This window comes from Platalea leucorodia, assembly GCF_965183815.1.
Source record: "Platalea leucorodia genome assembly, chromosome: 12".
In the NCBI taxonomy this organism is placed as follows: Eukaryota; Metazoa; Chordata; class Aves; order Pelecaniformes; family Threskiornithidae; genus Platalea; species Platalea leucorodia.
This window is the reverse complement of record NC_138834.1, coordinates 4,800,547-4,816,249: the sequence shown is the minus strand read 5'-3', so window position 1 is coordinate 4,816,249 and position 15,703 is coordinate 4,800,547. Positions and strand designations below refer to the sequence as shown.

Below are 15,703 nucleotides of genomic sequence, written 5' to 3'. Positions count from 1 at the left end.
ATATATGCAATAGCATGCAATAGAAATGGCCCCGAGCCAGCACACTTGGGCCTGCCGCTGCAAAGCTCCGATCTGCAGTCTGGTCCGGGCCCAGCTCCAGCAGCAGATACAACTGGCCTAATCTTCAGCCCTGAACCTGCAGTGGGTTCGGTTCAGCGGACCTTCTGGGTTTGCCAGCACTCACAGCTGCACGCAGCAGAGACCTCAGAGCTTGGCATGGAAGCAGGGGTCCTTGCTAGGGCCCTGCTTTTGCGAATGTGGCTGCTTATTCATGTCCCCTTGATGACAAAGGGGCAGCAATCCCCCTTGGTTTGTGCAGTTGTCAGATAGGGACCTTTATTTGGACACAGAACCAAGCACAAGGATTCAGACATTGACAGGTTACCTGTTCTCAAATTACTGTGCTTTCCTGTCACTGTCAATAGCTAAGGGACACTTGCTATTCTCTGGCTATTTGCAAAATGCCTTTTTATTTCTCCTCTCTATATGAAGAGTCCTTCACAATAGTACTGCCTTTCTGGGAATGGCATTGAACACTCAGGTAATGCACAGTGCTGTCAATAAAGCTTTCGTTCAAGCTTCTTTCAGCCCTGTCCCTGCACCTTTTAACATAGGCACTGTAAGAGGCTTCCCAGCTGTTCCCATCTGGGTGCAGGGGCACAGGCACAGCAGCACCTTTCTGCAGAGGCCACCGTCGCAGGAGCACCGCGCTGCCGGCAACCAGGAGTCAGGGTGCAACAAGTTCCTACCGGCTGTGACAGCCAGAAACAGCGACATTAGAAATCCAGGCGGGGAATCAGCAGCAAAAGCCATTACAACTGTTACCTTTGCTTGCAAACGCTCTGTGTGCCTCTGCTCTAATTTCGTCTGACTACCTGTGTTCCCTGTAGGGCTGGCAGAGAGAAAACAAGCGGTTGGCACCTACCCTCCCCCTCCCAGCTCTGCCACCCACGGCGGGCTCAGCAAGCATCCTTCCCTCCTCGGGAGACAGAGCCTGCACCCATCAGTGCTGTCCATCAAGGCTTTCCTAACCCAATTGCAATTCACTGACAGCTTTACTTGCAAATTCCCTCTCCGCACAGCTCATGCTGAGAACCTTAATATTCCTGCAGATTCAGAAAGGGGATTTCCAACAAGCATTAGGAAAATTAAACTTCTCAAGAGCTGTCTCAATCTGACAAGCTATTTCTAGCTCTTCAAAGTACGGTAAGTGAAAATATTAAAATGGGGGATGGGAAAGTTGTAGTAAGCAAATGATGAATTAAGGCTAGAAATGAGGACAGCATAAGTCTACTTCGCATATACGTAAGGCATATATATGTATATACACACAAATACATGAATATGTACTGTTTAAGGCTTCCTACTGCCTTATAATAGAAAATAATAATCTCCCACCCTTTGCTTCCATCCAAAGCCAAAGCAGCAGATAACACTAATGAGTGGGGCACTTCCCTCAGAGATTTGTGCTTTGCAACCGCATTAAACACGCCCAAGCACCAGCCCTCTTGGGTTGCAGATTGGGAGCTCGTGATTAAACCAGCAACTTTCACCATTTACTCTGCTGGTGGGAGCCTGAATCCAGTGCAGGCTCAGCAGACGCAGGCAGGAGGCAGGTGAGACCCAGCCTGGGCCCTTCCCAGGCTGAGCTGGGGACACCGGGCTCTCTGCAAATCCTACCAGAGGCTGCACCGCTCCTCACAGCTCCGGGCTGCTCTTGGGGGTAGGCTGGGCACCCTGCAGTACACAGACAGGCTGTTTACAGCTCACGAAGCCCAGAAACGGCAGTGTTTATTACTGTTCCCCTTCCCAACAGGTGAAGCTACAAAATGCCTTCCGTGTCCCAGCTTAGCTACGTCCCCTGTTGCTCCTTTCTCCCCCTCTCTGCTGCTTTCTCTTTTTCCATCCCCTACAGAGCTTCCAAGCCTACACCCCAAACGGAGAGGCTGTTTATAGCCCGGACCATTGCTGGGTGGGGGGGTGAGAAGCTGCATCAGGCTTTCAAGATGTAAGGGTGTGACTCCGAAGGAGGTGAGGGTGATGTTATTTTTTTAGGAGCAACAAAGCGGCATAATTTAGCTGTTAGCAAAGTTTTCTGCGCTCTGGCATGGCTCTTGCTCCAACACCTTGAAATTCCCCCTGGCTTAAGGCCTGATTTGAGTAATGGTGTTCAGTTTGTCTGTCTGTCCTCCATCTCTGCTGCTGCTTTGCAGCAATCATCCCCAGTAGCCTCACAAATCATATTAAAATTGGGTTCAATTACAGTCCCTCATCACTGGTGCTTTAGGAGTGGGGGACACTGGCTCTGTACTAGACCAGGGGACAAAACAATTAGAAGAGCTGATTAAAATCCTATTGCTCTTCAGGGGCTGGCGTGATTGTATGAGGGCTGTGCGGTGCGATGAAAAAAATCTTTCTAAGCTTGCACTTGCAGCCTGCCAAAAGTGCCTCTCCAGCTGTATGAGTTGGTCTTGCAAAAGACACGTTATTGAGAGCTGTATTAAAGCTACAGTCAAGGCTATGTAGAGAGCTAGCTACAGAGCTAGAACTGATCAATACTTGGGATTTTTCAGTATTACAAAATAATTTGCGTTAAGATGTGGCAGTCTGATACTATTTATTTAAGGGAGAAATACAAAAGGGACTGATTTGACCTTGGTATCCTGACTGGCAGAACAGAAGGGAATGCCAAACGCTAAGAGCAAAGCTATCGATTAGGCCTGAGAGGGAGGACTGACGAAAGCAAGCTGTAAAAAGTTATTAATGGCAGAGAAGAGCACAGTGATTTGGGTTTTTGGCTTGATGACAACAGGATGGAAAACGGATGTCCACAGTCAATCAGGCAAAGGATTTGCTGGAGAAACGGGGAGGCAGGAGATGCATCTGTACTGGTGGGAGAATCCCACCAGGAGCAGAGCACCTGGATACAGATCATCCTGTCAGGGACCATCCCAGGAGCATCAGCAACTTCACCTTCCACCGAAGATCATGGCCCTGTGGTGCAGCAGTACAGGCAGGGCACAGTCCTGCAGACTTTAGGCTAAGCAAACAATCCAGAAGGTGCAACAGAGAAAGCAGAGGCACATGGATTACCAGTGCTGGGTGAAGAACTAAAGCTCCTCGGGACTGGTCTAGCGCCTGCTGTTAAGCCCACAGTTCTCTATTAATACGCAGTAAGATACCTAAGAGCTCAGGCAGCCCTGAATCCTCGCCCAGGCAGACGTAGGTGGGGATACCTGGCAGTTCTGCAGTGGGGCCTCACGGCACAGCACAAGGGTGGAAGAAGGGGTGATCTGCTCAGAGGAACAACTGATTTTGATGGCTCTCTGCTTGGCTGCTGAGCACCACCACACAGGGATGCAGCTGGGGCTCTCAGGACCAGCTCCTGGCACTGGCCTCTGTATAAGCAGGCTGAGATACAACCATGCAGGAGCAGATGGGGGATAAGCTGCAGGACAAATCTGTAGCTACCACTGGACCCATGCTTCTGCTGAAGGCAGCTGGACACATCCAGTGTGTGCTAAGCTAAACAGTGCTCACGGAGAGTTCAGCCCCTTTACTCCTATCCTTATTTCTCCTCCACTCTGTTCATCTGTGCTTACTGAGCTCAGTAAAATGTTGAAAATGGGATTCTTAGTCATCTTTACAGTCTCCTATCATCAGGGATGAGCAGTGAAGCTCTTTGGATTGGTTTTTAGGTCATTAATATGTTAACTGACTGTAGGAAGCTCCAATTTAATTATTAGGAACAAAGGTCTGAACATGAACAAGCAAAGTCCCTGTTACACTTCAAAGCCGCAGCTTTCTAGTGCTTGTAATATTGGTTTGAGTTCTGTCAGGTGCCATAGAATTCAGATACCAAATAGCTAATATCCAGCCACCGTCAGTGTGCCGGCACAGCATAAGTCAGAGTTAGAGAAGCGCCTGTGATTGCAGAAGGGGAAAATGCAACAGGAGGCCTCATTTGCACCCACCGAAACAAGGGAGAAGTGAGTTCTGTCTGGTAGGTGGTGCAAACAAATGTAGTTCAGTACTGAACGCGTTCCCCCAGGCTCCAGGGGCTGTTTTAAGGAGAAAGATGCAGGAACTTGTCGTATGTAATCTACCAGCCATCTTTACAACGTGACGGGAATTTCTTAATGAGCATTGGCAGTACATACAAACAGAGTAGCAGTGCTGCTTCTCCAGCCATTAATATTACATATGTGGGCTGCTTAATTTGCTGTTCCTCACAGAGACGGAGCAGGAAGCCTGCATAATGAAGGATTTGTTGACAGAGGTCTTCATATCAAATCAGCAAAAAGGTAGAAAATGATCCAGTTTCAGGCATACTTGCTTGGCTCACGTAACCTTGGCCCTTCTAACACTCCTGATTACAGGCACGATGTGCCAGGCGCTCTGCTCTTCTCAGGCCCTTATTGCTGCCACTTTAGAACTTCATCTATTAAAGCATTCACCAAGAAGCTAGACAGCACAATCATACTCACTAATTTCACAGGGAAGAGGCATTCTTGATGCATGAGGAAGATGATGGCTGTTGGAGACCAAACGCCCATTCAGAAAGATGCTTAAACATATTAAGTGCATAAGCAGCTCCTCCTGTGAGTTTTCAAACAGTGATAAATGAACTGGAAGCAGAACGCAAATCCTATCTCCTCAGCACTTTGCAAGTGATATCCTAACTTGTTTTAGAGCTCTCTTGGTCTCCTACCCGTCCCTGGGAGGCAGCTCGTTCTGGGGCCAGACACGGCAGTGAAGAATCGTTAGTCCCGCTACCCATGTGGGGAGCTCACGCTGGCACCATGTAACTCTCCTGCAGGACAAAAGCCTCTCCTACTTCAAACAGGTACATTATCTTGTGTACTCCTGATAGTATCGGCTGGTAGTAATATAGAACTGATTTTTTATGGTAGGCATTGTACTATAGGCAATAAGATGTCTTGCTGCAGTGCTCTAAAGCTGTGCGTGAATAGGATATGGTACTACAATAAACATACAGAAATATGTGACAAGAGTTCCTGGGCTTTCAAGGACTAAATAAATTAATCTCTGAGAGTTTTTTTAAAATACTTGAGGCATTTTCTAAACGCAACATTTGGCAGTGATAGCTCCTTGCCTGAGTTAATTCCTCAGTGCTGCTTACTGGACTTTGCTTGATCAATACATACATGAGTCCCACCAACACTCTCTCCTAAGTGACACCTGTGAAAGACTCTTCTAAGTTGTAGTACATGAGTCCTTTAGCTCTCGCTAAGGACCTTCCACAAAGCAGCAGCTCCACAGACCACAGGGGAATGAGAGCAGGCAGTCTTGGAGAAGCTGAACATACACAGAGCTGAGCTAAAGTGTCTCCAGTGTGCTCATTTCATTTACATCTCATTCATTATGGAAACGAGCTGTGAAAGTAGTTTCTAGAGCTACTTAGTGCAGGCTGCACATCGATTTAATACCTATTCTGGTTTTTCAAGTCACTTACCTCCATAGAACTCTTGTTCCAAACCAATTATTTAGCTGCATTGCTCAGAATTTGAATTCACTGGTGTATTAATGCAGCTTGGTCTAAACCACTATATATTTAAGACTGCTGAAGGGGAAGCCTTTAAAATGAAGGAAGACAGTAAAGAACCAGCTTACCTGATTTATAGAACCATCAAGTTTCTACTCATTGTATTTATGCATGAAGTGTCTAAAAAAAGCCAAAGTGCATCAGACACGTTTTCTTTTGTTAACGTGCCTGTATCAGTCTATCATTCTAGCTACTCACACGAAAAGAGACTCAAACATGAAAATAAGGAGGCAACTGGGGGGAAAAAAAAAAAGTAATAACACTCACAGGAGACTGCTTGCTATCAGCCAGGCTCTTTATCAGACTTAAGAGATTGCCAATGGGAGCTGCGGCTGCAAAATGTCATGGGTATGCAGCATCTAAACACCATCACTGCTTTTATAATGGGGAACAGAATTTAACCCCCTTCATTTGCCAAATGGGATTCTCATCTGATTGCCTGAAACACAAGCTTTCCCCCTTAAGATGCTCCATGGTGCAAAAGCTCTCACTTAAAAGTCTGGGCCCTGTACTGTGAGAAAAGTCAATATACACCAGCACACCCCCCCAACAGATAGATATTTAGATAGATAGATACATACAAACATCTCTATAGGAAGTTGATTTATTCTGCTATTAGCAGATTAATCAAGAGCATTTGCTTGCACACAGATGGCCACAATCCACTCTGGCTTCTCCTTGAGCAGAGCTCAGGATCCTGCCCAGTGACTGTGATACATTAAAGGGTGTGGGGAGGAGTGATGTCTCTTTCTGGTTTTCCCATAGATTTCCTATGTTACTTTGGGCAAATCACTTAACCTTGGTGTTCTCCATGTCAATAAGGAATCCGCCTTGCTCAGAGCACTTTGAGATCTATGGATAAAGAGCACTCTAAATACTAGGTATTATTTATAGTATTGCCCTATGGATAATAGCAAGCTACAGCTGTTAGAGACAGCAGGGACCTCTGAGCAAGCAGAAAGGCATAAATCTGAATGTCAGTATCCTTAGCATTGTAGCTGGCGGCTGTTTTGTCCTAGGAGAACATTTCAGTGGTTTGTGCTACCAGATGAACTTGCTGTTAGTTCCTCATGATCCCCAGAGGCAGCTAATGCAAAAATCTGGATTTGCCATAGCAGCTCATTGGTAAAGCAATTCTGACAGCCTGCTCCCAGCGTGGCTGGTACCTACTCTTTCCAAAGGAGAAAGATTGGCCATGCACTGACGCTTTTGCAAGGCAGCCTTGCATGCATGCACGCATCCGATCTGCACAGACTGCTAGCTGAGATTTGGCCACTTTCACCCTGACCTCCACATTCCCAAGGGCAAATCTCTGTGAACACGATGTAGCGATGTGTAAAAAGCACCCAAAATAGCTCCGGAATTAGAGGCAAGTCTGGGGGCTAGAACACTGCTGAACCTGCTGGGAGGTCGCAGTGCTTTGCTACGGCACCAAGGCTGCTTCCCTCACCTGAGCGCTCATCCAGAGCTAGTCTGGGCCCTGCACTGTGCTGTCCTCACTCTGGCACTTTGTCCTTGAGCTTGTTGCACCTTGTCCTTGAGCTTGCACAGGACTGAGTAATCCAGGCCTTGATGAGAGGTGCTGAAAGAAAGCAAAGACCATCTGATGTGCAAGTATTGATCTCCAAAGTTTTGGGCATATTTGCCCTGTTTACACCAACTTACTCTTTTAAAATTGTCTTCAAAGATATTTAGCCAAATGTGGATCTTCCCAATAGCACCAAAATCAGAAACTCACATATCAGGCTTTCAGGCTAGAAATATGCATGTGGATTTATTTGCAAATAGTTTCAAATCTTGGAAGGGTGACTTGGTGCAAATACATTTGTAGCATAACACGTTGTTGATGTTGCATCTTCTCCCCCCAACACTGCACAATGTAAAACTTTGTGACTAGATTGTGCCAAGAGCCTGAATTCACCGTTTCATCAAAGGACAAGTCTCCATATTGCTGCCAGTCTCTTTTAGGGTAAACGTTCTGACAGTGAAAGGAAAGAGGCGTTCAGAGTAGGAAAAAAGATGAAGCCACTAAAATGCAAATTTTATTCACAGTTGGCATGTTTATAAATATATATATTACATTCTTACAATCTACAGTACATTCTAAATATAGAGGGATTCAATCTAAGTGTTTGTGGGAGGGTGGGTGTGTATTAAACTGAGCAACCTAGATTCAATGACAGAAAGAGACTTAATAATAAAAGGAGGGAGAGGACTCACTCTGGAAAATAAAGGAAAACTTGAAATATAAGCTGGATTTTAGTTAGTGCTTTGGCACTTTGCCGCTGGTCATTGGAGACTGCTTTTGGACCTCACAAAAATGTCATGGTTTTAGGGCTGGAGGGCACATTGGATTCAAAGGGTAATCACTGAAATCCTACCATATGTACATCCTTATCAGAGGAAAACAAAAGATAACCATCACCTCTGGGAGAAACAAATGTTATCTACCGAGTTTAGCTGTTCAGGTTTCAATGTTGACTGTGCAGCACTTCTCTGTGACCTGTGCGTGCCCTCTAAATGTGCTGAGCAGGGGTCTAAAGAAGCATGAGCAGAAGGAACTGAACCACCTGACCTCTTCCAGGGAGGGGATGGACAAAGAGGCAGCTGCTGTTGGTGTCTGAGTTCAGCGCAAGTTACACTTACCCAAGAGAGAGCGGCCAACTTTGGTGAATGACAGCATGTAAAGCAAGTACCAGCGTGGTACCAACAGGGTCTGTGCTTGGCAAGAGCACACTGTGGAGAAGCGAGTGTGCATGGAAGGGAAGGATGAAACCACACGCTCCCAAAGTTGACTGGTGCTAGTAAGTGCCCTCAGGATACCAGATGGGGAGCACTCCAGGGAAATGGCTGGGAATACAAATTTGACACAGGATAATCAAATAAAGTGGGCTTTTAAAAATAGCTTGTTCTCTCAAACTTTCCAAAACAGACCTTCCTTTATATGAGTGATATTCTCAGTATAGATAATATCTTCTCCTATTTTACAAATTAAGAAATACTGAAAATCGGCTGGCAAAGTTTATTACCTTGGCATCTACTTAAAAAGAGTTTCAGTTTTAACCGTATATGTGTATCCATTCTCAGTGCTTGGGAGGCAAACATGCTGGTTTGTAAACAGCCCAGTTACTACTTTTTCCCCTCCAGGTTCTTTGGAAACTCATAACTTTTCAGCTCTGGGAGTGGCTTTGCTCACAATGTTGTTTTTTGTCAGCTTTAAGTTATGTTTTTGGATGGATATTCTCTGCATGTGGCTTCAATGACATGCTCTCTTCATGGATCTATTTATTCTGAGACCAATTTTTTGCTTTTAACCAAAGCTTGCAATATTGAACAGTAGAGCTGTGCGAACTTTGTTATATCCAAACTGCACTGGAGTTTGTTATATTTATTGATTTCCTGGGAAAGCTCAGAGAATGAAACCGTATTATTTTGCTAAGTTTTTTTTTCATGTTACCATGCATCAAAAAAACCGCACACATCTCTCACTTCCATCTCTGAGCACAGAGAAGACTTGAATTTTAAGAGCTGTCCAGGATCTCTGCTTTCCCAGCTGCTTTTGGGTGGCTTCTTGGGGCTCCATTGAGTTATTATCCACCAGATGATTATTGTTATCAATACAACATTTTGCCCCACTACCCAAAATTAAAGGCAGAAGGTGAGTGAAAAACAAATGAACGAACAAACCAAACAAAAAAGTCTTTTGTGTCATGTTACACATTTTCATGTAATCTCTCCATATAGTTTTTAAGTTCTTTGCACTCTCCCAGGTCCATGTCCTGGCAGACCCATTTAATGTCATCCTCACTACTCATCAAGATTGAGTTGACAGTTGGACACCCATCATCAGAGGAGATGGTGGTAAAGGTGGTGAATTTAACCCGTTTCCTCTTAGAGGTAGGAGAAGTAGTTGGTTCACTTTTCTGTTCTTTCCCTTCAGTGAATGTGGACTCGGTAGACCTGAAAGACTGTCCGTTAATATTTTTGGCGGCATTTGTGTTGAGGAGATATTTGCTCTCTTCATAGTCCACTCCTCTGTCAATGGCTGTGATATGTTCGTCTTGTTGGGATGAGAAATTTATGTGATTCTCCAGAAGTTCTGTCCTGTTGCTTAGCCCAACCCAGTCATGAGAGTGGCTCAAGCCTTCTTGCTCTTCAAAGGGAACTTGTTTGTTTCTGTACTTCAAAGCAAAAGTGACACAATTGATAAGGAAGACCAGAATTGCCAGGCAAAAGACTCCCAGAAGAGCATACATTCCTATCTCCAGATCGCTGAGTCCCCTAGGGGTCTGGACTAGGTCATTCTCTTCCAAGTCTCCGTTGTTTCTTGGCAGATCCACCTGTGCAGGAAAGCTCGTGAAGTCTATTGGAATGTTCTGCAGATGACTGTCATCATCCAGGAGGCTTTCTCTGTCTTCTTTTTTACTTAAAATAGACCTTTGAGTGGTGGTCCCCTTGCCTTGCTCATGGCCCATTGAGGAGCTGTAATACTGGCCATCTAGCCCAGCTCTTTCCTGCAGAGGGGTTTTCTGACGCCGGTCACTGGCACGATTTTCTAGGTGGACACCTGCACCCCTGTGTTTACTGTCACTGATGTTGGCATCACTCTGCCCAAACTTGACTTTAATGCTACCGCTTCCAACAGCTAGGATGCTCTTTCTTTTGGATTTCTGGCATGATTCACTGATCACCATCTCTACCTTCACCAGTGTCCCCTGGCCTTCTGTCTCAGCAGCAATCACAGGCCACTTGAATTTGGGGTCATGGTGAATGGAGACCACCTTCTCATCCAGAGATGTAGCTGACAAGGAGAAGTCTTTGGAGTCATAAATGTCCAGGGGCATGACAGATCCATCACTGAACTGGATCCAGCAGCTGATAGCTGCTTCCTATAATATATAAAACAAATATATGCACATTAAGAATAAACATTGAGGGAGATTGGTTCTGTCCCGGTCTATTCCCTCCTCCTCACAAGATCCATAAACCATTTATAACCAGAAAAGAAATAAAAAGGGAGAGCAATAAAATTAATATCTTGCCAAGATGTGAAGAGAAATACTAGTTTAAAACACTCATTGATAATAAGATTTGTTTCCCCAAAGGTGCTTAAAGGAGCTGTATCCCCTGGGCTCTGCAGAATCTACTTCAGCACCATAATAAATTGCATGTCAGAAAGCATTACCAGTGACTGAGATCATTTACTGTTGTATATTTAAATGAAAAAAATATTACATTATTTCTAAACTGCTTAAAATACAAAGTCTCCTCTTGTTACAGACAACACATGTTAAAAAATACCTAATATAGCAAGTAGGTCCATACATGGCTCCATAGCTTCAATCCTTGATTTTTGTCTCTCACATTAAATAAGCGTTTTGCACAAGCAGAGGAAACTGATCAGTTGCTGCTTTAGGAAATGGCCAGGATAATTTTCATGCTTGTTAGCAATTAAAAGCAAGACAATAATGAAGTTTAATCGCGTATCACAGCAATGCAGATTGCATACTTCAGAGTGCACAGAGGCTTATTGACTGTAAATGGGTCAGACCTGAGTACTAATTCTGTACTTGCACACGTGTAATGGTGCAGCATTCCTGGGAACCTTGACTTCTGCTTTCTAACTTGAAACTTTTTAAAGTATTCTTAGATTTCAGAAAACATGTGCTCACCCATTTCTGAAAATCAGGTCCTGTAAGGACTCTCAAATGGCTATTGAAAAGTGTTGTGCTACCTGGAAAAAATCTTGGCATTCACACATCAATCATTTACAGACAAAATTCAGATTGCTCTCCTGGAATCTAATTCTGATTATTCTAATTCTCCTGGAATTAATAATAATTCTGATTATTCTAATTCTCCTGGAATCTAATTCTGCTTTCCTTCTGATGGCCTGACTCGCTCTGTTTTGGCTGGGATATTTGCACCTTATTAGACACTGGAGAATCCACACCAGAAAGACTCCTGACTTGATGAGTGGATTTTTTGGTGTCTAAAATGAGGTGAGCTCTTGTCTGGTAAGAGTTGGGATCATCCTGCTCTGAGAGCGAGCCTGACAGACAGACAAACACCTAACGAACAGATTAATAACCGTACTTGCAGGAAGCATGATTATAAAGGTCTTGTTTTTTAAATAAGCAGTTTTTTCAAACAGACAGTATTTACATTCTAACTCAACATATATACAGAAAATAAATATATATCATTACCTTTTAAATTGTTTCTAGCACATAGTCATTCACCTGTTCAGATCACAGAGAATAAACCTCCGGTCTTTTGGGGCTGTATTGTGCATAATCTACTGGCCTGATTCTGAAATCCTTACGGCCATAAAGCTCCCCATGCTTCAATGGGAGATTTGCTTCTGTCTCTATTTCAGGACAGAGCCCTAAGACTTTGCTGACACTGTCATAAATCCTAGCTTTGTGTTTATTAATCTTTGGATGTTTCTTGAAGGCCGCATAGAATTTATGTCATCAGCTCTCATCCTCCCACTGTGTTGCTTAAACCTGCATAATCATTTAATAATTTTGCATTGCTTTGCTTATAGGGATTGCGCTCTGAAAATCATGTACTAAGCAACGGAAGGAATCAGATGCCTTTCAAAGCGGAGTAAGCCCTTGAAGGGTGGAAGGTGCACATCTTCCTCTCTGGTTTAACACCGATCCAATGTTGTTCTGACTGTACCCCTGCATCCAGAGAGGGACTTATCTAGACTCCATTTCTGGGAATTGAAATGTCAGTGCTGGGCAGCATACTCGGACTAAATGCCATTAGCCCCAGCTTTTGGGCTGATTTCAGGGTAGTTTGTTTAACTCCTCATGTCAGCAATGGATTAGCTCACTGGCCTTACTTCTAGCTCCCTGGCATTGATTTCTGAAGTCCTGGAAGACTATGGGAGCCTGATTTTTATCACCCTATAAAGACAGCAGTTCTGCATTGTTTCTCATCCTGCATCCCAAGGATAAGACCCTATGATGAATTAAAGCATCTCAAGAGTTGGCCAGATTTCAAACGTGTGTGTCATGATCATTTACCTTTAAAGCTCAGAACATGTTTAAGCGTTAAGAGCTCAGGGCATCCTTGATGTAAGTCCCAGACTGATGGATTTGGGTTGAAAAAAAAGTTTAAATTTCAAATGTAGACAGAAGCACAAGGACAAATATCAAGCAGGGACTGATGTGGACATGGTAAAGTCCAGAAGCCCTTGGTAACTGTTGGTTCCCTAATGCAGGGACTAACAGGGAAAAAAAAACTGGTTTATGAAATCATCAATCAGGAAATGAGTCAATGATGCTGATTCATATTCTAGTAATGAATCACAACAAAAGGGATGTTCCCCAACTTCTTAAAATGCTTACAGAAAGTAATTAAAGGAAGAAGCATAATGGAAAGCACTTTCTCATTTAAAGATGGACGTAAAGGGTTGATTCGGATACCTGTGGTGGGAGGCTGAACTTGGCAACCTAGTTAGCTGTATGTCCTGTAATCTGGGAGGCGCTGGATGGGGCAGAAAGGGGTGTGTGTGTGTGTGTGTGTGTGTGCCTATAAAGGGACTTCTGTTGCTTAATTACAACACATCATTGAGTTGTATGTCTTATTTATGGGATGCAGCCATGACAGGTGGGGTATGCTTGTTTGTTGGCTGGGATTGTTTAGACATAGTGCCATTTTTGTAATATCTTTGTTTTTCTGTTAGGGCATGTGGTGGCCTCCAGAAAAAAAGTGCCCATAAGGAAAATGTTTCATTAGCATATATTAATAAAAATCTGCTTGATTCCATCAGCTTATAATGGTAGGTATAGCGAATCAGAGAGGTGTCCTTCCACAACACAGTACATGCGGGCAATAGTACCTGCTTTGGAGACTGGAGCAGCTCTTGTGCTACTGCTGTAGCAAAGATGGCCTTATTGCTTCCTGGACTGAGCTGCAGAGAAAGCGACAATCCAGTCACCAGCTGCACTCCCAGGTCAGTTATTGTCACCTTCTCGTCCAGAACTGTCACTGTCTTCTCGGCCAAGATAGCATCTGAAAGGGGGGACAATATCTGAAAAGAAAAATCGAAGTTAGCAACAGCCATTTTGCATAGCAGCAAGCAAAATAGCTACACAGAACTACTGTAATACAGATAAGTGATATTTATGGTAATGGGCAGAATTACTCTTAGCAGACAGACGCTATTAAAATATGATTAAAAAATGGCTAGTTGCATTTTATAACTCTTCTGCAATAATAGGGTGCTTATAATGTCTTTTACCAATGTAATTGTCATCAGCTATGCCATTCACCTCTGTTTCAGATGGATTAACTATTTGTAAATGTAATCTTTATGTGAAATGCAATTATTTTACTAATGATCATGTTTTTAGGTAGCATATATATAATGCAATCTGTAGATTTATATAAAATCCATCGAATAAATAGCATTTATTTCTATCCTACGGAAAGAAAGTATCCTGTGTAGCTAATGTATTGCTACAACAATCACTCATGGTACTGTATACAAAATTGACAGAGAAAACTTGTTTTCGTTAAAAAAATGTGCATGGAGGTCAGTACACTAATACGTGACATCCAAAGATGCTCATCAGCAAGCAAGTTGAATTTAATGACCCATATAGGGTACAGAGCATTTTTGAAGCAGTTTACAAGAGGTATTCTTTAAATATAACTTGCTCTCAGCTTTTTTCCCTTGGATTTTTCTTTCCACAGTTTTATGTGCATTTGTTGGAGCATTGTGAGTCCCAGAGCTTTGGAAAGTCATTCAGAAAATCTTTACAGATTTTGCAGAAAGTCAAAAATCTCAAATCCCATTTCTCCAGCCCTAACAACCTCTGTTATCGACAGGTGTGGTTGCTGTTTTCTGGTTTGACAGTTTGGGATGATGAGCACGTTTGGAGAGCTAGATTTTTTTTCCCGTTCCAGTGCTTGTTAACATGTTTTCTACTTTGTAGTACCACTGGATTAACCTCTCTCTCTCTCTCTCTCTTTTTTCTTTTCTTTTCTTCTGGGACGCCATTTTCTAGGCCACTAGCTCTCTGCAGCACAGGAAAAACTATATGGGAAAAGCTGCCGATGACACGATGCATAGGTTTAGGTGAGTTAATTCAGAGTGGGGACACTAAGGTACAGCCACATATACAGTGGCATTTATAGGCCATGTTCTTGGCCATGTTGGCTGGAACCAATGAAGTTAAATCTGGACCCCTGGAGAACATAGTGTAGTTGTCACTAATCAGTCTTCTAACATCATTCTAGAAGTGCCAATTATTATCATTGCTTTGTGCATATTCTGAAATATACCCCAATGTTTATATTTTGTAACACACTCCTTGCGCTTGCAAGGCGTGCAGGCATTTGATCCCATAGGACTTATATTCCAGTCTCAGTTCCTCGACCAGCACTAGTTAATTTTTCCTTTACCCTTTGCTCTGTCAGTGTAGGCTTTGAGAAGACCGAGCTGTTTCACCAGCTGCATGCCTTCTGATAGCCCATATACTGGCTCCAGATTCAAAAAAAGCCTTAGACAAAAATAATCAGAAAAACCTCCCAGTATACAGGTTGGACTAAATTTACTAAAACTGCAATCTACGTTACTTCAGGGCACAAGATAAGAGAAAACCATCTCTCCTGTGTCTTCCAGTCCTTACTGCAATTCTGCTCTATTCAAAAATTCACGGCTCCATTTCCTGTTGCTAATGCAAGAAGCTGCTGTACCCCTCATCAGCACCTCAGTTCCCAAGGCAGTGGGTTAATGGAAGAAAAGGAATAAGTAATTTTCCCTACCTGAATTGTTGTCATTCCAAGCTCCTGCCCAATCAAAACCTGTCCGTCCTGTAGCTTAGCGATTCTTGGCTCCTCCACCTGCATGAAGTCACTCACCAGGTCGGTAATGTCAATCTGCCAGTCAGAACCCAGTAAATAGCTCAGCTGGCCGCCGGGGTCTGAGGCTTCAGCTACAAACTGCGTGAGGACTCGCACCATCGCATGTTGGTACTGAAGGGCGCAGCCTCTTCCCTTACGTTCATCCTCTTCTTCATCATCACTGTCCCTGGCTGGTCTGGTAGGACACCAAGAATAAAAAATTCATTTAAACTGGTGCTGGGAGAGCTTGCAACAGGAGAGCTATTGCTGACA

General features: G+C 43.7%; 1 protein-coding gene across 1 annotated transcript in view; it reads right to left on the bottom strand.

Annotated features, from left to right (window-relative positions):
* Positions 1-9,279: 9,279 nt before the first annotated feature.
* Positions 9,280-15,703, bottom strand: part of TMEM132D (transmembrane protein 132D) — a gene marked incomplete at both ends in the record, with an annotated part of 261,079 nt that continues 254,655 nt past the window's right edge. The window contains 3 exons of the mRNA XM_082325472.1: positions 9,280-10,455; positions 13,422-13,613; positions 15,353-15,626. Coding sequence (XP_082181598.1) covers positions 9,280-10,455; positions 13,422-13,613; positions 15,353-15,626 — 1,642 coding nt within the window. The remainder of the gene's footprint in view (positions 10,456-13,421; positions 13,614-15,352; positions 15,627-15,703) is intronic.